This window comes from Saccopteryx bilineata, chromosome 3, assembly GCF_036850765.1.
Source record: "Saccopteryx bilineata isolate mSacBil1 chromosome 3, mSacBil1_pri_phased_curated, whole genome shotgun sequence".
Classification (NCBI taxonomy): Eukaryota; Metazoa; Chordata; class Mammalia; order Chiroptera; family Emballonuridae; genus Saccopteryx; species Saccopteryx bilineata.
In genome coordinates, this window is record NC_089492.1 from 202,546,639 (window position 1) to 202,570,619 (window position 23,981).

The following is a 23,981-nucleotide window of genomic DNA, read 5'->3' on the forward strand; positions in this document are numbered from 1 at the left end:
CTGATAAAGTGTGGCTAACAGTTTCTCTGCAAATGTTCTTACAGCTGATGATACCCTGATCTCAGGGAGGAAGACTGAGAGAGTCCTCTCCTGGGGTTGACTATGCCCCTAGAAATTGGCTAAGCCCTTCTATCAGATCCAATAATAAGCTTAAAGGGACCCACACATTAAATGTACATGCTCCAAGCCTGTCTTCTTTCCTTTTGTGGAATCTAGCCCAGCAGGCCAGGAGAGCCAGTAGCCAGGTCAGTTGACTGTGAAGCTCCACTGTATCTAATGCACATGAGCTGCTGTGCCAGTGCTGATCACAGAAAGCAGAACATGCTTTAACTGGGCCAGATGTTAAGGGCCTTTTTTTAGGACACACCATTAGCAAGGGTTGTTAGGTCCTAGACCACTGCTCTCTGCAGCTGGCCACTGAATGTGGCAGTGCTTGGACTCCTTAGAAGAAACCCAGCACAGACCATGGAAGACCCTGCCTGTGACTGGCCCTCAGCAACCTTTTTGGAGCTACAAGCAATCCAGAGTTTGTGGCTGCCTCTGATCAGCTCCAGTGCACACAGAAATACCAAGCTGCATGCCATGGCTGGTTTTTGCCCTCACTGGTCCTAGGGGAAGGTCCACTTAAAAAGACATGGTTCCCCGAGTCCCAACTCCAGCAGCCTCTGTCTCCTGGCTGATTGTTGGGATTGGCCACTGAAAAAAACTTTTGGTAGATTCTAGAGCCTGTGGCAATTCAAGGATTAGGAAGAGTGGTGGATGTGGCTTCTCCCCTTGGACCCAGGTGTCAGTCAGTCCAGACATTTTTCACAGACCTCAGTATAGTGTGGCCCCTGGAGTTGAGTGGGTGTGGTTTCTTAGACCCAGAGATATGGTCTGCTTACATTCTGGACAGCTTCCATTGAGTCTACCCTGTGGCAGAAGAACCAGTCTTAGACTCAGACCAGGTGGGGGAAAGCTCAGGCCTCAACACCAGAAAACTGAGTCACTGATGTGCCTCTTGCTTCCTGGCTTCTCAGTGTGACCCCGTCTCCATGCTTGAGGCAGGAGTGACTCCCAAAGGTGTAGCAGTTACTTTTCTCCAGGCTGACGCTGCTTGGAGAGGACTGCTACACCCAAGAAATATGATGACTGTAGTACTAGAGAATGACTCAACACAGGGGTTCTGGTGGCTGTCCCCCACAGTGTCTCTCCATGGGCCTCTAACTTTACACTCTCCTCATGCAACTCTAGTTCTCTCTACACTCTTCTTCTTGAGCCCTGGTAAATGACTGTGAATAATAGTTTCTGCCCTGGCCCTTTAAGACAGAGCTTGAATCTCCAAGAGCTTCGTCTCTTCTTTGCAGACAGAAGCCCTGGCTCTTTTCACCACCAAATGCCACTTGTGCTCCTCTTCTAGGATCTGGGGCTATAGGCTGTGGCTCCAGGAAAGGGGCTGAAGACCCATACCTCTTAGGGTGCCGCTCCTAGCAATGAGAGTCACTTTGGACCCTCAGCGTGCTATCTCCTGGGCACGTGGCAGCCCTTTCTGTGTCTCAGCCCTTCCTTCCAGTCTTGTTGTGGCTTCTTCTATGATCCTTGGTTATAGACTCTTCTTTGTTTAGTCCTGAGTTGTTTTTTCAAGATGATTTTCCTGGGAGGTGGCAGTTGGAACATCCACCTACTTCATTGCCATCTTGGAATCTATATCAATATTTTCTTCATAGAGAATGAAAGAAATTTGGGGTAAATAGTACTTTTTAATTTTTAATATATTGAATTGAAATGTAATGTCTAGGACTACAACTGTCATTTTGAGAACAAGAAGGGATCTGGCCTTGAACATAAAAATGAGGTTTTCAGTGCATAGAGCAAAAAGAAAGCTGGATTACTAATGAAGCTCTTTGATCTGTACATTTCCACCTTCAGGTTCCTGAGGCTACATTATTTTTAAAAAAATTTATTTATAAGATTTAATTTAATTGGGTGATTAAGTACCTTCTAAAATGTCCTATTGTAGGCCATTTTAAGTTGTCTTTTAATTTCATAGCTTAAATTATTACTTTTTGCTTGTGATCACATTATTTGTATAACTTAAAAAATCACTTTTAGACAATGACTAAATATGTTTAAAATTCTTACATAAATTATAGGAAGATTACATCAGCTGAAGATTATAATTTTAAGAGAATGAGAAGAAAAGTTACAGAATGGGAGAAAATGTTTACAAAAGAGAAATCTGATAAAGGACTATTACCCAAGATATACAAAGAATTCTTAAAACTTAACAATAAGATAACAACTAATCTAATTACAAACTGGGCAGAAGACCCAAACAGATAGTACACCAAAAAACATATATACAGAAGGCAAATAAGCATTTGAAAAGATGTTATATTCTTGAAAGTTGCTTAGAGTAGATCTTAAGCATTCTCATTATACACACCCCCCCACAAGTTAAGTGTCAATTATGTGAGGTTATAGATATAGTAATTATATTGATCTTGGTAATCCTTCCACAATGTATATAAATATAAAATTATACTAAAGAATACAATCACATTGTATTCTTTAAATATACATTTTTGTCAGAAAAGAACTATATCTAGTTTTCAGCCTCTTTTAGCCATTTTAAATGCAAAATTTCATGTGTGTCTATATTATTAAAATAATTAATACTTTCTATGCAGGTAATTATAGCTGTACAAACAGTTTAAATATTTTAAAAATCATAATAGAAATTTTACATTTACTCATAGAAAGGCTGCCAGGGTAACAATGTATCTTTTATCTGTCTGTCTATCCACATGCACATTTGGCTGAATTTATAGCAATTTAATATTAGTATTGGTTACTTGATTCAGTGAGAAATTCTTCACATGTCTGAACAATTTTTAAAAAGAGAAAATGAATTTTGCCTAACCTATGTTGGCACAGTGGATAGAGCATTGTTTGGAACACTGGAGACTCAGGTTTGAAACCCCGAGGTTGCCGGTTTAAGGATAGGCTCCCAGCTTGAGCGTGGGCTCATCAGCTGAGCTTAGGGCCACTGGCTTGAGCATGAGATCATCGACATGATCCCATGGTCACAAGCTTGAACTCAAAGGTTGCTGTCTTGAAGCTCAAGATCACTGGCTTGAATGCAAGGTTGCTGGCTTGAGCTAGGGGTTATTGGCTTAGCTTGAGCCCTCTGGTAAAAGCATGTATGAGAAGCAGTCAATGAACAATTAAGATGATGCAACTTCGAGTTGGTGATTCTCATCTCCATTCCTGACTCTATCTGTCTCAAATAAATAAATGACTAAGTAAATAATAAATGGGAAAACTTACAGAAAAAAACATTAAAAAAATAAATTTTTTCTTTACAAATCAGATCGGTAGAAAATATTTTACTTGAAACATCAGGTCTGTATATAAAATGTAACACTAAAAATTGTCCTTGTGAAAACTTGGGCAAGTATTGTGCCCTTCAAGACATGGACTAGGTGTGTGGCTTCTGGCTAACAGTGTTAGAAAATGTCACTACACAAGTGAGTATCACCGTGTTAGAACCTGGTAGAAACTATTCTTCTCAGGAAGGTATTAAATTTCCTTTCTCAGCTTAACTTTGACTCTGGAATTCCTGGTTCATGTTTATGATGAAGCTCTTAAGCTTATAGGGGATTCTATGTTACAGGTTCTCAGCTCTTGGAGGGTTTCAATGGTGACTGCCCTTTGCTTCTTCAATTTGTCATAGCCTGCAGTGTCCTCTCAGTACTGCCACTTGTCAGCACTCTGGGTTTATGTCAGGTAGGTCCCCAGAGCAGTGGCAGCAGCGTAAATCAACACCAGGTTTTCTAGGTCTATAAAAAAGGGACAATGATAACATTCTTTTTTGAAGTTGGAGAGGGAGAATATTCTACTCTAAACAGTACAAGAATTGAGATAACTATTAAATCACTGTACTATTTGATATGACATTAAATATTCAAATGTTAAACATTCAGGTAGAAGCATCAAGAGTGGTGCTGGGAAGATAAACTGTTCATGTAAGATGTTCACTCATATGCTTAAAAATATTTATTGTGTGGTTTAGTATGTGGCAGGAATGCTTCCAAACATCTGTGTCTATGATGAAGAAAATAGGCAATGTTTCTAGCCACATGGAGCTTATATACTGGTGGGGGAGAAGGGCAATAAATATGAACAAATTGGTGATAAAATACTGTGAAAAGAAGTAAAAATATTGGCCACTAGATGAAGCTCATTGCTTTCATTTCTTTCACTTAACAATCCACTCCAAAAGAGAGATTCTATGAACATGATACAATATTAAAGTTGTGTTTTGGGGCCAAGTAATAGGTGCTTACTCTTTTTCTGTCTCTCCCCAACTTGGATTTCTTTTTTTCATACTAATTCACCTTTTAAGGGACTATGGTTAAGACATGCTGAGGAGCCATCTGAGATATCTTGGTGGAGGTGGATTAGATCAGCTCCTTTCTAAATCAGATACCCTTTCTGCTCTATTTCTTGGGCAATTAATAATCTTTATTTATTTGTTTAATCTCTGTATTCACCACCAGATTAGCAGCTCCTTAAGAGTGGGACTTCAACTATGTTCCTACTCCCTGGAAGAGTACCGTATTTTCCCATGTATTAGACACACCCTTTTTCGAAAAATTTGGGTCTATAAACTGGGTGCATCTTATATAGTGGTTGTGACATTTTAAATGCCATAGATGTAACTGACTGAGTACGAGGTAATATATGAAGACAGTGATTTGTCATCAGACACAGATGAGGACAAGCTAATGGATAGGAGTCTTGACAGTGAGGAGGAGTTGTATTAGTCTTATGATTAATAAATTTGTGTTCAATAACTTTATGTAATACTTTTTTTCTTCAAATTTCAGGCCCCCAAATTAAGGTGTGTTTTATACAAGGGAGCGTTTCATACATGGGAAAATACGGTATGTGGTAGATCCTTACCAGTATTTTATGAATGAACAATTCGTATAAACTAAGCAATTGCTGCTTTTTATGCATTGTCATCTAACTCTCCATGACTCTATATTAGAGTTAGGTTGGAGAGAAAATCTCTAAAATAAAAACCTGATAATTTTTATGAAATACTGTCTGTCAAAGAACTGCTCCTGGGTAGATGTGTGTGTGCATGCGTGTGTGTGTGTGTGTATGTGTGTGTGTGTGTAGTTGAGATATTATGTGACACTCTGAGTTCTGGGCAATATTTTTTCTCTTTCTATTTGGATGAAAGCTAACACACAAAATGGAAATATCCTCAGTGCTCAGTGGAACTTAATAATAGGCACATGCTTTTATCATGGCTAACTATAAAGAAGTGTCTTGAACCTTCTCCTCTACAATGAGTGAAAGGAACATCAAGAAAACTGCAAGGGATTGGAATCTAAGGAGATTTACGGGTTATGATTTATCCCTAATCTCTTGGTCTTAGAATGGTTTTCAGCATTGAGATCCTTTTAATGTTTTGGTAGATTTCTACCTAAGTATTTCATTTTTTAAAAACAGCTATTGGTAAGTGGCATTGTTTTTAAATTTTGTTTTCTAATTGTTCATTGCTTTTATGTAGAAATACAGTTGAAAATTGATTTTTGTGTGTCAACCTTGAATCATACAGCCTTTGTGAAATTACTTATCTGCTCCAAGAGGTGTTTTTTTCCCCCCTGTGGACACCCTGGGATTTTTCTATATGGATAATGATGGTGTCTGAGAATAAAGACAGTTTAATTTTAACTTTTCTGACCTATATGCCTTTTATTTCTTTTTCTTGCCATATTATATTAAGCTTTGCAGTAAAACAGTTAAGAACAGTGGAGAGACAAGGCAGACTTGCTTTGTTCCTGAGTTAGGGGCAGAGAATTCAGCTTTTCATCATGAAATATGTGAGGTGAAGAGATTTTTGGTAAGTTCCTTTTATCAGCTTGAAGAAAGTAACTTTTTCTCAAGTAAAGCGTCATTTTTCTAAATTCTAAGACTGCTTGAGTTATGCTATCATTAAAGAGTGTCCAGGAAAGCTCTATTTCTTAGGTGTTTAGCTTAAGACACATCTCCCTCTCTTTTTCCCTATGTTATTCCTAAGATTCTTTATTTCATTCTGAAGTTGTGCACTCTCCCGTTTGAATCCTTCCTTTAGTAACACTTCCTGTTCCTAAAAAGGGACAAATAAAGAGTGAATAAATAAACTATAGCAGTAAGCAAATCACTAACTTTTATCTATAAGTTTTCATATTCATACATTTTGTTTGTTAATATCTTCTTGAAAATTTTCCCCCCATTAATTTTTATTATATTTTCTCTTGAGCATCCTAGTTCTGAGATTACTTTCCCTGAACCTCTTTTCCTCAAAATACTTTTGGCTTATGCCTTTTGATATACTGATGAGCTTAAATTATAAATCTTTATTTTTTATCCCATTAATTTTATACAACCTTTGTAAGCAACTTAAAAATATACATGCTTTCCGATGTTATTTATGCATCATTGGCTTTTTTATACACACATATAAATGGAGACACTTTTGTATACACACACAAAACATACACATAAAAGAAATAAAAAGTTCTTGAAATCAAATTACGAGTCTGAATCTTAGTATAGAATATTTGATTTAAACCTCCATGTCTTGGTGGCAAGGGTAGCAGGATATTAATAAAGAAATCAAAGTCCCAAACTGCCCATGCTGTATTCTTGCACATAACTCACTCCTCAACCTGGGAGTATGGCATAGAAAGCAGTCAGGAGGGGCAGACTGACACAGGTGTGAGAGTTAAGGAGTCTCTCTGGTCTGAAATTCCATTAGAACTAGAGTCATATACCAGGTGTCACAGAAAAAGTCATCTTGAATTCCCATAAGTGGGAAAGATGGCTCAGATGTCTTACCAAGCTGTGTGACCTTATAAAAGTTATTTAATCTTTTTCTGAACCTAAGTCATAGGTACACAGCAGTTTTGCTTCATATAATATTAAGCAAGAGATACAGATAAAACATTTTTTATAATGCCTAGCAGGCAAGCTACCATTGATCAAAGAATGTAATGATAAAGGACTGGATGTGATATAAATGCAAAAATAATTTTAATAACCTGACATAAGCAGGAGCCAAATGAGGCAATCAGACAGGGATTGAAAAGTGTATGTAGACAAGCAAGGTCCTCCTGGGTTTCATCTTCTAACAACCACACAAAGAAATCAGGGAGAGTGGAGAGAAAATGGAAAAAGAGAAACCTCAAGGTGATATAATGAAATACCTGAAGTTTCATACTGAGAACCCTCTCTTGCTCTGCCATTAGCTGGGCCCTCTCCAACTCTATCTTCTCAGTCAATTGTCGTACGTGTTCCTGATAACTCTTTTCTTTCTCTTCCATCATCTGCTGATTCTTTGTTTGCATCTTCTCCAACATTTCTGCTGCAGCCTCTGCAGATTCAGCTTTTACACGTTGTACTTACAGGAGGAAAAGAAGAAGAAAATTCATGCGGGTCACCACGCTGCTTTTTCTTCCTTGTAAATTTACTAGTCGCTGTTGCTGCTGACTGTGTATGCCCAACTGACTTCAGCTAGTTAGAAGCATCTTTGCTCACATTGCTCTAGTTTAAGGACCCCAGGATCACCCAGCCAAATTATTTAAACTTTTAAAAGCTATTGAAGGTATCTACTTTCTTGAGTTGCTCCTCACCTTCAATCTCCCTTTCCTTTTCTGTGAGGGTCTGGTCTGTCTGTAGAATTGTATTAGTTACAGACTCCTTGGACTTCAAGTATGTCTGGAGAATTTCTTCACTCTAGGACCCAGAGAAAGTAAATTAGTAATAAGAAATATCTGTAAGTGCTTATTCCTATTTGCCCACCATACATTCCTCTAGGAATTGCTTTTCTTAGCCCTGTTGCATCTGGTGGTCAAGATGCCCAGTCACAGGTAGACATATGCTTCATGTTGGCCAACCGTGGCAGCCTATGAAGCAGAATCCTTTATAGACGATTGACATAATATAGATGGAGAGTTTCTGATCTTTGACTGAAGGCTCCAATTTTGGAGCTGTTGGGCTGTGGTCCTATGTGGGGTGAGCTTGCTGGGGAACGAAGCCATCATGGAGAAAGCAGATCCAAGGATAAGAGGTGTGGGGAGAATGGAGGGAGGGGAATGTGGGGTTGAGGGGAGCTACGGACAGAGAGACAGATAAATGTTGGTTACCTGTATACCCTTCCTGGGCTCCTGAAGGTACTTTTCCTTCAGGTCTTGCATCTTCTGGATTAAGAGATAATATCCTCCTGGTTTAGAATAAATTCCTTGCTTTATATTTTCTTCTAGAGGATTGAAGATATCCTCAAGTAAAGCTGAGCAACGATCTGATGATGCTTTCACATTCTGATCACAAAACTCATCACGCTTTTTTTCTAGCTTGGCCTTTAGTGTGAAAATAAGAAGTAAAAACAACAGAGAGAAGATGTTAGCTTGACCTCAGAATGTTTGGAAAGACTTCTCAAAAAATAAAGTCTGTGATCCCTAGAAAACATTATAGGCAACTCAGCAGGCCCACATCCTTCCTTCTGATCCTGTCTGTCTATTGACGTCCCTTTCTCCTTGGAGGTGAAGTTCCTGGCTGAAATTGCTAGCTTTTGTTAGCATTTATCCTACTCATCTGCTGGTCAGTGGGCGTGGCCTTCTGCACTCCAGGCACATATTCAGTCTGGGCCAAGGCTAGGGTTGTGTTCTCCATGCAGAGCAGATCTCCACTGATGATGGCATTGACCTAGGTCAACTCTAGGCTCTCGAATGCTATGCCTTTCAAAATAAACTTCTGCTTTTCAAATTGGGCCAATAATTTTATATGAAATATGTGGCGCAATATAAGCCTTCTCAAGATAACTAAGACTCCATATTTCTTTGTTTTTGGCTACAATGTAAATCAGTCTGATGAGCAGGCAGGTAATTTTATTATAAATTCTGATTGCAGCCTATATGCTTTTGTTTTGTTTTGTTTTTGTATTTTTCTGAACTGAGAAGCAGGGAGGCTGAAAGACTCCCACATGCACCCGACTGGCATCCACTGGGCAAGCCCACTAGATGGCAATGCTCTGCCTATCTGGGGCATTGCTCCTTGTAACAAGAGCAATTCTAGTGCCTGTGCTGGAGGCTATGGAGCCTTGGCTGCAGGAAGGGAAGAGAGAGATATGGAGAAAGAAGAGGGGGAAGGGTGAAAAAGCAGATGGGTGCTTCCTCTGTGTGCCCTGGCTGGGCATCAAACCTGGGGCTTCCACATGATGGGCCGATGCTCTACTGCTAGCCAACTGGCCAAGGCTACCTATATGCTTGTAATTAAATTATGAGAAAGAATATTAGTTTATGCATGAAAGAAAAAAGTTTCAAAACTTTTTAATTAATCATAATAAAATTGGTTCTTTTTATTATAGTAATAAATAGTGTGGTTTTAAAATCATTTTGGAGTCTGGTAAGAATTTCTGCTCTCATAATAAATACTCATTTTTTATTAGTACTTTACTTTCTGAGTCCCTAATCAATGTAAAAGTGAAAAAAAAATACCGCTAATTCCTTTTGAAATAAATGGTCTACATCTTTGAAGGAATTCTTGATGAAGACTTCAATGGCTTCTTTCTCAATGGCCCTGTGCAGGTCCAGCAGCTCCTGGAGAGTTTCTGTGGGCAGCTGCACCTTCTGACCCATCTGCTGCTCATAGTGGGCAATGGCCTTTCGCACTGCGGCCGAGTTCTCTATCTGGGCCAAGGCCAGGACTGCATTCTCCATGCAGGGCAGCTCCCCACTGCTGATGGCCTTAACATAGGTCAGCACTAAGCTCTCCAGCCCTAAAAATAGAGAACAAAAGATGATGTTTGTAGTAGATAGGGTGAGGAAGCTGTCTATTCTGTGTCAATGTAATGATATCTTTTACCACTCATTTGCCTGAAACATCAATGTCCTCAGCATCACTTGGAAGCTTGCTAGCAATGCAACTCTCAGCCTTTACCCCAGATTCACTGAATTAGACCTTCCCTGGCAAGATCCTTGGGTAATATGAGAACATATCAAATGGTGAGAACTTCTGCAGTCCTGTGTTTATTGAGTGCATGTACTTTACCCCAAACTCCATTAGGATAGGAAATGCACCTCTCCATTTATGTCTCCATTTTCAGTGCTGGTTCATGGAAAGCATGAGTAAAATCAAGATTTGTGCAACAATTAAAAAGGGGTCCTCCATATCATTTATTGTAGTAGAACACTGTTCCAAAAATATTCCTGTGATGATGGATATATTCTGTACATGCTGTCCGGTGTTGCAGTCACTAATAATGTGTACATATGAGCCCTTAAAATATAACTGTGTAATTAGAATTTACAATTTTTTATTCTGAATTAATCTACATTTACTTTTAGATAGTCACACTCGTCTAAGAGCTACCATATTAGATAGTGAAGGTCCAAGGTACAAGGGCAATTTTAAGTAATATAGATTTTTATTTGACTTTCCTATCTTTTCTTGACCAAGAAACTTGACTAATAAAATCTATTAGAAATGTTGTGTCACCAAGAAGGTATCAAAATAATATTAAAGATTTTCATCTTTCAAAGCTGAAACTTGGTGGATGTTATTCCACCTTCCTTTTGTCTCAACACTGAGAGTAAAGACTGGAAAAAGTACTCACGAGGTCCATTGACCTCGATGCCTCCTGGAAGAGTTTTAATTTTGGAATTGTTAAAGATGTAGGAACAGAAGACTGTAGCTTGTAGCACAAATTCAGAGTCTAGCTCATCATCCGGGAGTGTCTCCAGCTGGTCTAGCTTCTTCCGGTGAGTGGGCCGATCAAAAATAAAGCATTTTTTATTTGGAAAGAATTTCCGGATACAGAGTCGAGGTAGATTAAAATTTGTATCTTTTTGACTGGTACCTGGGAAAAAATTAAAAAAAAACTTAGCTTAATATAGGGGCTTATAAACCTTTTCTGTTAAGAGCCTATGAGTCAATATATTAGGCTTTACAGGTCAGGTAGTCTCTTTTCCAAGCATTCTATTCTGCGATTATAGCATGAAATCAGCCACAGACTATCTGTAAATGAATGAGCGCAGCACTAGTTCAGTAAAACTCAGTTATAAGACATCTTGCAGGCTGGAAAGTTCCCTGAGAATGAAACATAATCCTGATCCAAATATGTTCTGACTTTTAGGGTGACAATCAAAATGATTATAAGATACCTTTTACCACTCATTTATACTTAGTTATAAGACATCTTGTGTTGGCCATCATTTGTCTGTGGATCATAGTTTGACAACCCTTGGACTAATGCACTGTTCATGCTTTATTCTATTTTCTTCATTAAGTGCCCATTCTACTCCAGTATTTGTCTAATTACAGCATCATATCCCCTGGGGAAGGAGCTAAATTTAATCTGGTCATAGCACAAGGAAAAGTAGAAGAAAAAGAAACTTGTTCTTAGAACAGGGGAGAAGATAATTCAAAATCAAATGTATTAATTCAGAGAGTAAACAAGCAATAATTTTTAATAATAGCCAGCTGAGAGAAAGTAGAAAAGTATAAATATTAAAAAAAGCTATATAGATAAAAATAAAATTTCTACTATCTCTTCATTCCCAATGATCACTTCTCAATCCCCTTTATCTGGCCTAAGTTTGAGTGAATTCTGCAGGTACTCATCTGCTGAGATAGGTTGTCCATCTGCTTCCAAGTTCAGAGAAAAATCCCTCAGTATCCACACAAAATCTGGAAAGAAGCTCACAAATTCAGCTGAATCCTCTACCTCATTTCCAACAGGTGAGGAAGTTGCCCTTATTAGATCTGTCAGCTCTGTCACATAGCTGAGTAACAAACTAAGGAAACGTGGTGTAAAAGAACGTTGGCCCTCATTCCATATTAGTCTCACATATTTAAAACCTTTATTTTGCCTTTGTTTCTAACTGCAGTGTCAATTCTTCAATAGGTACATAAGATCTTTCTCCAGCCTTGAATTATTTTTTACACTTTCTCTTTTGTGCTTGTTTCACCAGGACTCATACTCAGGCAGCTCTCCCTCTGATTCTGATGCTCTTCTGGGCTACACAAAGGATACTGCAGTTGGTCCATGGCCTGCTGGTTGATGGTCCCCATGCTGTTGTACACAAAAGTGCTACTCAGCAGAATTGCCAGAGCAAAGATCCAGGAGTCATTTTGATTGTCACCCTAAAAGTCAGAACATACTTGAATCAGGATTATGTTTCATTCTCAGGGTACTTTCCAGGTCAGCAGTAGTGAAAGGATGCTTATTTAATCTGGGTGGTGTTTTCTCTTTAGATTTATAACCTTTAATAGAAAACCAAATCTAAATGAAAATGATTGTTAGTAGGACTTGGACTTTGAACAGTTTTCTGATGAGTATTTTGATTTACACTGATTTTTAACTAGGTCCTCTTGTATTCATTGGCAGATCATTGCAAAACAAATTGTCAAGGTTGGTGGGTGTTCTAAGAGTTAAATATAATTTTAATTTAATATTCTCTATGTTTTTTCAGCAAAATGGACCTATATAAAATAATAATACTGATAGCTATTTTATTGAGCAGTTATTATGTCACCGTACACTTTCCATTCTTATTAAATATTCAGAACAATTCTATGAGGGAAATATCAATTGTTTATGTCTGTTTTACAGATCAGAAAGTGGTGGTTAAAAGAAGTGAAATAATTTGCTAAGGCCATTGTGTTAATGACAGTTTAAATGTAAACACCAATGTTGGACTTCTGAACATAAATAATCAAAGTTCTCTGCAGGATAAGAGTCATGACATGGATTTTGTTCGTATTGCCTTTATGCATCTTCTTAATTGGAAATAACTAGAAAACTATCTATTGACCACTGTGCTTTTCTTCTATGATTCTGCATTATGTATATTTTCTTGACTCCTGATTGCAAAACTTGATCTTGAAGCGTTTTAACAGAAATGAACAGAATATGATGTTTCAGTTTGAAAAAAATTATATAGTGTATAGAATATACAGAGATGAGGGGCTTGTCCCCAAATTGAATCTTCAATACTTACCTTCTCTACATCCCCGAGGCCCTCAGTGTCAAGCAGAACTAGGGTGAGGCTTAGCTTCTCAGGATGAGGTACACACCACATCCAGATTCCTTTGGTGTGAGACTGCACAGTGGAGCCCAGAGAGAAGCCTGCAGGGGCAGTGGAGATGAGGGAGTGGAGTTTTAATAGCACATGTGTCTGGAAATTGAGAGAAAAGTTAACATATAATCAAGGTAAGGAGAGAGAACCAAAATTACAACTGTTAATCCTAATCTTAATGAGAGAAACAGGGAAAATTGAATATCCAATACATGAAAATATTTGACACCTTTTTAGATAAAAATAGTCAACAAACTGAAACTAGAAGTAAACTTACCTCAACCTAATAGAAACCATGTATGAAAAACCTTTGACCAACATCACGCTCAATGGTAAAAGACGGAAAACTTTCCTTCTATTCAAGTTAACGAAAGTAATTCAAAGATCTACATGTCATTAGGAAAATACAAATTGAAAGTACAATCAGATACTATTTCACATCCATTAGGATGACCATGATAAAAAAATTACAACAACGGGTGTTGGTGAGAATGTAGAAAATTTAGAATCCTATGAATTTCTGGGAGAAATCTAAAATGTAACAGTTACTGTGGAAGCCAAAATGGTGGTTTCTTTAAAAAAAATTAATCATAGATTTCTAAGGAAGGAAGAAAAATTGATGCTTTTAAAAGGGAAAATTAAGGCAAAATGGGAAGAGACAGTGAGTTGATTCTTTTAGATCATTGTGAAGAGCATAAATGTGACCGAAAGCATTCAATATTCCTTCCCTTCTCTGTTTTCCCTCCTTGTATCACCATACTCAGTGCTGGGAGTGTGGGTAGACACAAGGTCTCAGCAGAGCTTTGCTGGTGTGACTCACCCTTTTTCTTCTCAGCTAGCTTGTTCATCAGGTAGGATTTGCCTGTGCGGTAGAGACCCACGATGGCCACCACGACAAGAGGCTCTGTGATGGCAGACAGGATCTTCAGAGCTTCCTGATTAACTGCCAGTTGCCCTTCAGTGCTCTCAATGAGGCACACTGGGGCTGGCATGTGGCTCTCTGAGGCCATGTCCAGGGTGTCACCTTATCTGTAAGCCTGAAGATGGGATGAATTAAAATTTTCATACTAAGTAGATAAAGAACTTTCACAAGGTTATTTTGCATTTAGAGGTTGGAGTTATAACATTCCCCAACATGGACAAGAGTTTAGTGTCAACAGTGAGATAGACGAGCGGAAGATCTGCATCATTTCAGAAAGCTACAGAAGTGTCATCAAAGTAATCCATTCAAAAATAGGTGTCACAGTGACTTGTCAACATTTAACCACAATCATAAATAAGAATTTTAATGTACCATGGAAAATTTCTTTTTTGGTTTCTCCTTAAAATTTATACACTAGATGTAAATGTAAAACAGAATAGGGTTTAGAAGGTATTTTACATGCTGGTTATATGTAAGAAATTCAATATTGATATTTTATTCATTAATTCTATCATGAATAAAGACTTTTGTAAATAAATGTTTTATCATTTGATTGTGCCCTTTGGGAAATTTTCACAGATTTTAAATGTTTTTTTTTTATACTAGTTGTATTTATATTGCTGAAATGAAGATTCACTGAACTCTTTGCCATTTTGGAATGTGAAGCCAATATCACTTACTTTGCAAATTATATAAAATTCATAACCCTATGAAACACAGAAGTAGGGACCCTTCCAAAGCCTTGGTATGGGCTGTGTAAGCAAGGGGCCCCGACTCTCCAACTTCATTAGCTTCACAATAAATTTGCCTCCAGTTAAGTGAGAGTATAGCCACACAGCTGCCCAAACTGAATGTTGCTGAAAACATGTTTGTGTGTATATGTGTATGTGTAAGGGAACAAAAGATTATGAAATGTGGGTTAAAAGATCAGGAGAGCTGGAAAGGTGGGTTGTTCAATGAAAATATATTTCCAGCTGTACATTTCTAGGTTTTCTGTTTTGTTCTGTTTATCCATACGGTAGAGGAGAAGGAAAAGCAGGAAGAGGAGAGGAAGATGAGAGGGGAGGGAGAGAAGGAGGTAGACAGGGAGGGGAGAAGGATGGAAAGAGAAAGGGGGAGGAAGAGCTGAAAGGAGAGAGAGAGAGAGAGAGAGAGAGAGAGAGAGAGAGCTGTCAGACAAGGCGGTGATGAGCCAAGGAATTCAGAGCACAGTTTCCAGAAAGCAAGACCAAAGAAAGCCGCATGAGAGCACAGAGAAATCAGGTGAAGAAAATGTTGGTGTTAGTGATGTGCCACACCAATTCTTCAAAGAGAAAACTTTTTAGTAAAGCAGTGGGGCCAAATTCTGCCTGTAGTGAGAAGGGAGTTGGCACTAAAAAATTGGATCTAGTGAACCTGAGCTATTTTTATTTTATTTTCCTTTAAATTTTTTTTTTTGGTTTTCAATTACAGTTGGCATTCAGTATTATATTAGTTTCACGTGTACTCCATAGTGGTTAGACATTTATATAACTTAAGAAGTGAGAGAGAAGATGGCAGCGGAGTAGGCGGATGCACAGACATCCAGCTCTCAACACCAAACTGGAATACAGATCAATTTAGAAAAAATCAGCATGAAAACCCAACACTGAACTGCAAGAACGGCTCTCGGAGACCAAGGAGCAAAGAGGAGGCCACAATAGTCCTGGTAAGGAGTGCCTGAATCTCCTCTGCTTACAGGAAGGGAAGGAGGGGGGTGAGGCTGAGAGCCCAGAGAGGATTTCACAGAGGAAAAAGAGCAGAAACTACTGCTCACAGCCACTTACCTGGCGACCAGGGAGCAAGGTGGGTTGAAAAGACCAGCTTATCTCCCAAGTGGAAAAGACAGGGAGAGGGACAGACTGTGAGGGGCTAAGGTATGCAAGAAACAAAATAAAAAAGCTGACTCATTCATGCTGGAGGCGGCCATAGCTGGGGGAGAGACTGAACCTTTCACAAAACAGAACTGAAGTGCTTCCGGATCAGAGATCTCCGGACATCTATCCAGCTCCAATCAGCACAACAAGACACAGCTGAAAACAAGAAGTGGGGAGGAGGGGCAGTAACTCAGGTCTCCATGGAGATCTGAGATACACCTCCCCCTACTGAAGCTGAGAGAAAAAACCCTGCCTTCAGTGAGATTAGTTGGAGGAAGAGACCTTCAGCATCTCAGGTTACACCCACAGCATTCCTGGATACAGTTTCAAGGAAGCCCCCTGCTGAGATCAGTTAACAAGACTATCACCTGTTAAGAAAACAAACAAATCAAGACTTCAAAGCTGCCCAAATCCGAAAGTGGATTACAAATAATAGCTGATACCAACCCACGAAGACCTAAAAATAACACAACTGAAAACTGGAGGCAGACAACACCAAGCCTAGACTCAATCAACTCTACAAATAAAAAAAAAAAAAGAAGAAGAAGATGAGAAAACAAAGGAGTGCAATCCAAATGAAACCACAAGAGACACTTTCGAGAGATGAACTGAGTGATATGGAAATAATCAAACTTCCAGATGCGGAGTTCAAAATAATGATTGTAAGGATGCTTAGGGATCTTAGAACAACAATGGAGGGGGAGTTTGAAAACCTAAATAAAGAAATAGCAAGTATAAAAAAGAATCAGTTGGAGATGACAAATACAATATCAGAAATAAAGACCACAATGGAAGGAATTAAAAACAGGATAGATAGAGCAGAGGATCGAATCAGGGAGTTAGAAGACAACTGAAATGAAGGCATGAAAGCAGAGAAGAAAAGAGAAAAAAGACTCAAAAAGTCAGAGGAAACTCTTAGAGAGCTCTGTGACAACATGAAGAGAAATAACATTCGCATCATAGGGGTTCCTGAAGAAGAAGAAAAAGAACAAGGGATAGAGACTTTGTTCAATCATATCATAGCTGAAAACTTCCCTAAATTAATGCAAGAGAAACTCTCACAAATCCAAGAAGCACAGAGGACTCCATTAAAGAGAAACCCAAAGAAACCTACACCAAGACACATCATAATTAAAATACCAAAGCTAAGCGATAAAGAGAAAATATTAAAAGCTGCAAGAGAAAAAAAAGTTATCACCTACAAAGGAGCCCCCATAAGGATGACATCTAACTTCTCAACAGAAACACTTGAGGCCAGAAGGGAATGGCAAGAAATATTCAAAGTAATGCAGAACAAGAACCTACAACCAAGACTACTTTATCCAGCAAGGCTATTGTTTAAAATTGAAGGAGAAATAAAAAGCTTCCCAGACAAAAAACAACTCAAGGAATTCATTACAACCAAACCAATGCTGCAGGAAATATTAAGGGGCCTGGTGTAAACAGATAAAGTGGGAAAAGAATACAGAAAAAAGAAAAAGAAAAAGGAATACACCTTTAAAGAAGAAAATGGCAATAAACAACTACATATCAATAATAACCTTAAATGTAAATGGATTAAATGATCCAATCAAAAGACATAGGGTAGCTGCATGGATAAGAAAACAGGACCCATACATATGTTGTCTACAAGAGACACACCTTAGAACAAAAGACACACACAGATTGAAGGTAAAAGGATGGAAAAAAATGTTTCATGCAAACGGAATTGAAAAAAAAGCTGGGGTAGCAATACTTATATCAGACAAATTGGACTTTAAAACAAAGGCTATAGTAAGAGATAAAGAAGGCCACTACATAATGATAAAGGGAGTAATCCAACAGGAAGATATAACTATTATAAATATCTATGCACCTAATATAGGAGCACCCAAATATATAAAACAGACTTTGATGGATTTAAAGGGCGAGATCAACAGCAATACTATAATAGTAGGGGATTTCAATACCCCACTAACATCACTAGATAGATCCTCAAGAAAGAAAATTAACAAAGAAACAGCAGACTTATTGGAAACACTAGATCAACTCGATTTAATAGATATCTTCAGAACCTTTCACCCTAAAGCAGCAGAATATACATTCTTTTCAAGTGCTCATGGTACATTCTCTAGGATAGACCACATGTTAGGGCACAAAAGTGCTCTCAACAAATTTAAGAAGACTGAAATCATATCAAGCACTTTCTCTGATCACAACGGCATGAAACTAGAAATGAATCACAGCAGAAAAGCTAAAAAATTCTCAAACACATGGAAACTAAATAGCAGGGTGTTAAATAATGAATGGATTAAGAATGAGATCAAAGAAGAAATGAAAAAATTCCTAGAAACGAATGACAATGAGCATACAACAACTCAAAATTTATGGGACACAGCGAAAGCAGTGCTGAGAGGGAAGTTCATAGCACTACAGGCACACTTTCAGAAGCTAGAAAAAGCTCAAATAAACAACTTAACCCTGCATCTAAAAGAATTAGAAAAAGAACAGCAAGTAAAGCCCAAATGTAGTAGAAGGAAGGAAATAATAAAGATCAGAGCAGAAATAAATGACATAGAGGCTAAAGAAACAATACAGAGGATCAATGAAACTAGGAGCTGGTTCTTTGAAAAGGTAAACAAGATTGATGCACCTTTAAGTAGACTCACTAAGAAAAAGAGAGAGAGGACTCAAATAAATAAAATTAGAAATGAGAGAGGAGAAATAACAACTGACACAACAGAAATACAAAATATTATAAGAAAATACTATGAAGAACTGTATGCCAAAAAACTAGACAACCTAGATGAAATGGACAAATTCCTTGAAACGTACAATCTTCCAAAAATCAATCTGGAAGAATCAGAAAACTTAAACAGACCAATTACACCAAAGGAGATAGAAACAGTTATCAAAAAACTCCCAACAAAGAAAAGTCCGGGGCCCGATGGCTTCACAACGGAATTCTACCAAATATTCAAAGAAGAACTAACTCCTATCCTTCTCAAACTATTTCAAAAAATTCAAGAGGAAGGAAGACTTCCAAACTCCTTTTATGAGGCGAGCATAATTCTGATTCCAAAACCAGGCAAAGACCACACAAAGAAAGAAAATTATAGGCCAATATCTCTGATGAATATAGATGCTAAAATCCTCAACAAAATATTAGCAAACCGGATCCAACAATATATGGAAAAAATCATACACCATGATCAAGTGGGATTTATTCTGGGGAGGCAAGGCTGGTACAATATTCATAAATCAATCAATGTGATTCATCACATAAACAAAAAGAAGGAGAAAAACCATATGATAATTTCAATAGATGCAGAAAAAGCGTTTGATAAAATCCAGCACCCATTCATGATCAAAACTCTCAGCAAAGTGGGAATACAGGGAACATACCTCAACATGATAAAAGCCATCTATGAGAAACCCACAGCCAACATCATACTCAATGGGCAAAAATTAAAAGCAATACCCTTAAGATCAGGAACAAGGCAGGGGTGCCCCCTTTCACCACTCTTATTTAACATAGTCCTGGAAGTCCTAGCCACAGCAATCAGACAAGAAGAAGAAATAAAAGGCATTCAAGTTGGAAAAGAAGTAAAACTATCATTATTTGCAGATGATATGATATTGTATATAGAAAACCCTAAAGTCTCAGTCAAAAAGCTACTGGACCTGATAAATAAATTCAGCAAAGTGGCAGGATATAAAATCAATACTCAGAAATCAGAGGCATTTTTATACACCAACAATGAACAGTCAGAAAGAGAAATTAAGGAAACAATCCCCTTCACAATTACAACCAAAAAAATAAAGTACCTAGGAGTAAACTTAACCAAGGAGACTAAAGACTTGTACTCGGAAAATTACAAAACATTGATAAAAGAAATCAAGGAAGATACTAACAAGTGGAAGCATATACCGTGCTAATGGTTAGGAAGAATAAACATCATTAAAATGTCTATATTACCCAAAGCAATTTATAAATTCAATGCAATACCAATTAAAATACCAATGACATACTTCAAAGATATAGAACACATATTCCAAAAATTTATATGGAACCAAAAAAGGACACGAATAGCCTCAGCAATCTTAAAAAAGAAGAATAAAGTGGGAGGTATCACACTTCCTGATATGAAGTTATACTACAAGGCCATTGTACTCAAAACAGCCTGGTACTGGCATAAGAACAGGCATATAGATCAATGGAATAGAACAGAGAACCCAGAAATAAACCCACAGTTCTATGGACAACTGATATTTGACAAAGGAGGTAAGGAAATACAATGGAGTAAAGACAGCCTCTTTAACAAATGGTGTTGGGAAAATTGGACAGCTACCTGCAAAAAAATGAAACTAGATCACCAGCTTACACCACTCACAAAAATAAACTCAAAATGGATAAAAGACTTGAATGTAGGCCGTGAAACCATAAGCATCGTAGAAGAAAACATAGGCAGGAAGCTCTTCGACATCTCTCGGAGCAATATATTTGCTGATTTATCTCCACGGGGAAGTGAAATAAAAGACAGGATAAACAAATGGGACTATATCAAACTAAAAAGCTTTTGCACAGCTAAAGACAACAAGAACAGAATAAAAAGACAAACTACACAATGGGAGAACATATTTGACAATACGTCTGATAAGGGGTTAATAACCAAAATTTATAAAGAACTTGTAAAACTCAACACCAGGAAGACAAACAACCCAATCCAAAAATGGGCAAAAGAGATGAATAGACACTTCTCCAAAGAGGACATACAGATGGCCAATAGGCATATGAAAAAATGCTCAACATCACTAATCATTAGAGAAATGCAAATTAAAACCACAATGAGATATCACCTTACACCAGTCAGAATGGCGCTTATCAACAAAACAACACAGAATAAGTGCTGGCGAGGATGTGGAGAAAAGGGGACCCTCCTGCACTGCTGGTGGGAATGCAGACTGGTGCAGCCACTGTGGAAAACAGTATGGAGATTCCTCAAAAAACTGAAAATCGAACTGCCTTTTGACCCAGCTATCCCACTTTTAGGAATATACCCCAAGGACACCATAGAACGGCTCGAAAAGGAGAAATGCACCCGCATGTTTGTGGCAGCATTGTTCACAATAGCGAAGATCTGGAAACAGCCCAAGTGTCCGTCAGAGGACGAGTGGATTAAAAAACTTTGGTACATATATACTATGGAATACTACTCAGCCATAAGAAATGATGACATCGGATCATTTACAATAACATGGATGGACCTTGATAACATTATACGGAGTGAAATAAGTAAATCAGAAAAAAAACTGAGATGAATCCATACATAGAAGGGACATAAAAATGAGACTCAGAGACATGAACAAGAATGTGATGGCAACAGGGGCGGTGGGGTTGGGGGAGGGGGGAGGGGGTGAAGAAGGAGAGAGGGGTTAGGGGAGGGGAGGGGCACAAAGAAAACCAGATAGAAGGTGACAGAAGACAATTTAACTTTGCGGGAGGGGTATACAGCACAATCAAATGTCAAAATAATCTAGAGATATTTTCTCTCAACATATGTACTCTGATTTATCAATGTCACTGCATTAAATTTAATAAAAAATATTAATATTAAAAAAAAAAAGTGAGCCCCCCCACCCCATAGGTCTAGTACCCACATGACAGCTGCATAATTATTTCAATATATTGACTATATTTTTTACTGTAGTCTACACCCCTGTGGTTGTTCTGTAACTGCCAATTTGTACTTAATCCCTCTCCTTTTCACTCAGCCCCCAACGTTTCTCCTATCTGGCAACCAGAAACTGGGTTACATCTAAATGAAGAAATCTAATTTGAAACAAAGTTCATATGTTTGATTAAAACGTATTGTATGTTCCTAAATCTTCTTTTACTCTGGGTTTCAAGTTTTTCTTTCTTGTCCTTAACAGTGCTGGGGTTGTAAAGTAACGTTCTACCAGGTTTATGCAGAGACACCAAGTCCAAATGAACTTTAAGGCGTTTTATTAAAAGGAGGAGATTTAAGAATGTGCCGGCTGCATATGACTAACATGGGGCATAGCTGACCCAAATCAAGGCTCCCCGCACAGTCCCTGAGGCAGTTTATATACCCTTGATCACACACAGGTCAGCGGGAGAAGGAGGAGGGGAAGGGACACAATTCATTAGCAAGCTTATAACACTCGTCTATAAGATTTATAAAAAACATTTCTGCCTATTAAAACTTATAAGATAACACCATAGCGAAAGATGTTGCTTTTCATATTAAAAAACATTTCCTAATCTTTCAGCATTTATTTGCTATTTATTTGTCTAGAGGTATATACATCAACTATAAGCCTTTGAGAGAGGGAGGGGGAGCCGACCTGGTGCCTGGGGATAAGCGTTTGTAAATGGCCCATTAAAGAAAGAGAGGGAAAGGAAAATGGCTTGCCTGATCTCCCCCTAGCCTCCCCACACCTGGATAGGTGTTTACCCTAACCAGGGGTGAGGGAAGGGGGACTCTAAATCTCCCTAGCACAAAATCTCTTTACAATACAATGCCGTTGTCTATCCTGAGTTGGTGCAAATCACACACAAGTATAAAAATCATATTTACAAAATCTCTGTATGCTTAGCCCAAATTAAAAAAATGCTCTTTAAGCTTCTTAGTAAAAGGGAGTTTCCTACACAGTATGTTTCTGCAAGCTAGGAAACTTCCACATTTTTTTTTATTCTTTACAGGAAGGAGGAGACAAGAAACCTATTTTCCCTAAAATATTAATATTAATTTTCTATTCTTTGGTACCTTACCACACTGGGTGGCTGCATCTCATTTACTATGCTTTCTTTCTCAGGAAAATGACATATCTATAGCCCTTTCAGTGTCTTAGCTACAGTCAGATCAGAACTAAGCAAGTTCCATTAAAGATAATGGTAAAAAGACAATGGTAATTTAACTGTGTCCACAGCTAACACAGGACAATGTTGGCAGAGAAAAAGACAATCCAATGAATGCATTTCAAACTCTTAGTTTAGCCCAATATCTGCTGGTGACTAATTCCACACAAGCACAGCAGGGACACTAGGGATACTCTGCCACCTGATAGTGTCAGGATTTCACCCAACCTCCTGTCACACCCTGGGCTCAGCTGCAACCTGTCTTCACACTGGTCACTTTTTAGAAAACAAACTGACCTTGTAAATCCTTCCTACCCCTGCCCCAACTTTATCCTGGGCTCCATTTTTCAGAGTATAGGTCATTTAGAGGTAGAGAGAAAGTTGCTTTGATGAGAAAATAAAGTTCCTACCTGTTTTTTCTCTTCAGTTGAAGTTGAAGTGGTGTTTGTTACTTCTCTTTCACCAGATGAAAAGTCCAGACTTTTATTCGCCTGGACGATGTTGTGGGGCTTTCCAAATTCTAAAGATCCTTTAATTAGAAATAAAGCATTTAGAGTAATGTGAAACAGAAAGCACTGAGTACAGAGCAGTAACAGCAACCATGAAAGGAATTTTTGAGAGTGGTGCCAATGGGAGGGAACATGGGTTTTACATGATTTCACAACCAGTTCAGTTTGACAAAAGCTCCACTCCTGGTGGGCATAGCCAACAAGATGAAGCTCCCTCTTCCCCATCTTTCAAGCAGGGTGACGTTTCTCACTGGGAGGGGCAGGCCACCAGAATTTCTCATCCCTTCCAACACTGAGTTGCAGAAACTGAACTCCTGGTTTGTGTGACCAGAAGCTGGGGGCAACTAACTTTACCAATTCCTCATTCTTAGAGTGAAGGCTTTAGCCCACACATAGTGGGCTGAGATTGGCTGGCTTGAGCACCCCACTCTGGCTCACTAGTAGGATGGGTTTCCAAGCTGGGAGAGGTAATTGGAGAAGACCAGAGGCCAGCACCCCTGCCCAGAAGAGAGAGCAGTGGCTCAGAGTATTTGCCCAGAGAGAGAGAGAGGCTGTCCATAAACAGAGATCTCTGAAGCTCTCCTCAAAAGAACTGATTTTATTTGAAACAGAGTGTGGGGACTTGAAGACACTTGATTGCTAGCAGATTAACTTTACAAAAGATACAAAAGGAATTTT

At 38.4% G+C, this 23,981-nt stretch overlaps 2 protein-coding genes across 2 annotated transcripts in view; both read right to left on the minus strand.

The window, feature by feature from the left end:
* The window catches only part of LOC136330942 (guanylate-binding protein 4-like), a 221,631-nt gene that overhangs the window by 81,701 nt on the left and 115,949 nt on the right, over positions 1-23,981 (minus strand). The window lies entirely within an intron of this gene.
* Positions 2,055-23,400, minus strand: LOC136330938 (guanylate-binding protein 1-like). The gene is made up of 11 exons (XM_066268576.1): positions 23,205-23,400; positions 13,936-14,152; positions 13,038-13,165; positions 12,071-12,180; positions 11,623-11,819; positions 10,652-10,894; positions 9,534-9,814; positions 8,184-8,396; positions 7,671-7,773; positions 7,245-7,438; positions 2,055-6,145 (listed from the first exon to the last, which is right to left on the minus strand). Exons 2-11 carry the CDS (start codon positions 14,123-14,125, stop codon positions 6,029-6,031), a joined length of 1,776 nt encoding a protein of 591 aa, XP_066124673.1. The 5' UTR covers positions 14,126-14,152; positions 23,205-23,400; the 3' UTR covers positions 2,055-6,028.

Excerpts from the sequence above, each read along its gene's own strand:
- LOC136330938 (XM_066268576.1), bottom strand. The coding sequence starts at position 14,125 with ATGGCCTCAGAGAGCCACATGCCAGCCCCAGTGTGCCTCATTGAGAGC. Across the intron at positions 7,774-8,183 it reads AGCCCAGGAAGGGTATACAG|AGTGAAGAAATTCTCCAGAC; the intron begins GTAACCAACATT and ends TCTGGGTCCTAG. Across the intron at positions 7,439-7,670 it reads AAAGGAAAGGGAGATTGAAG|TACAACGTGTAAAAGCTGAA; the intron begins GTGAGGAGCAAC and ends TCCTCCTGTAAG.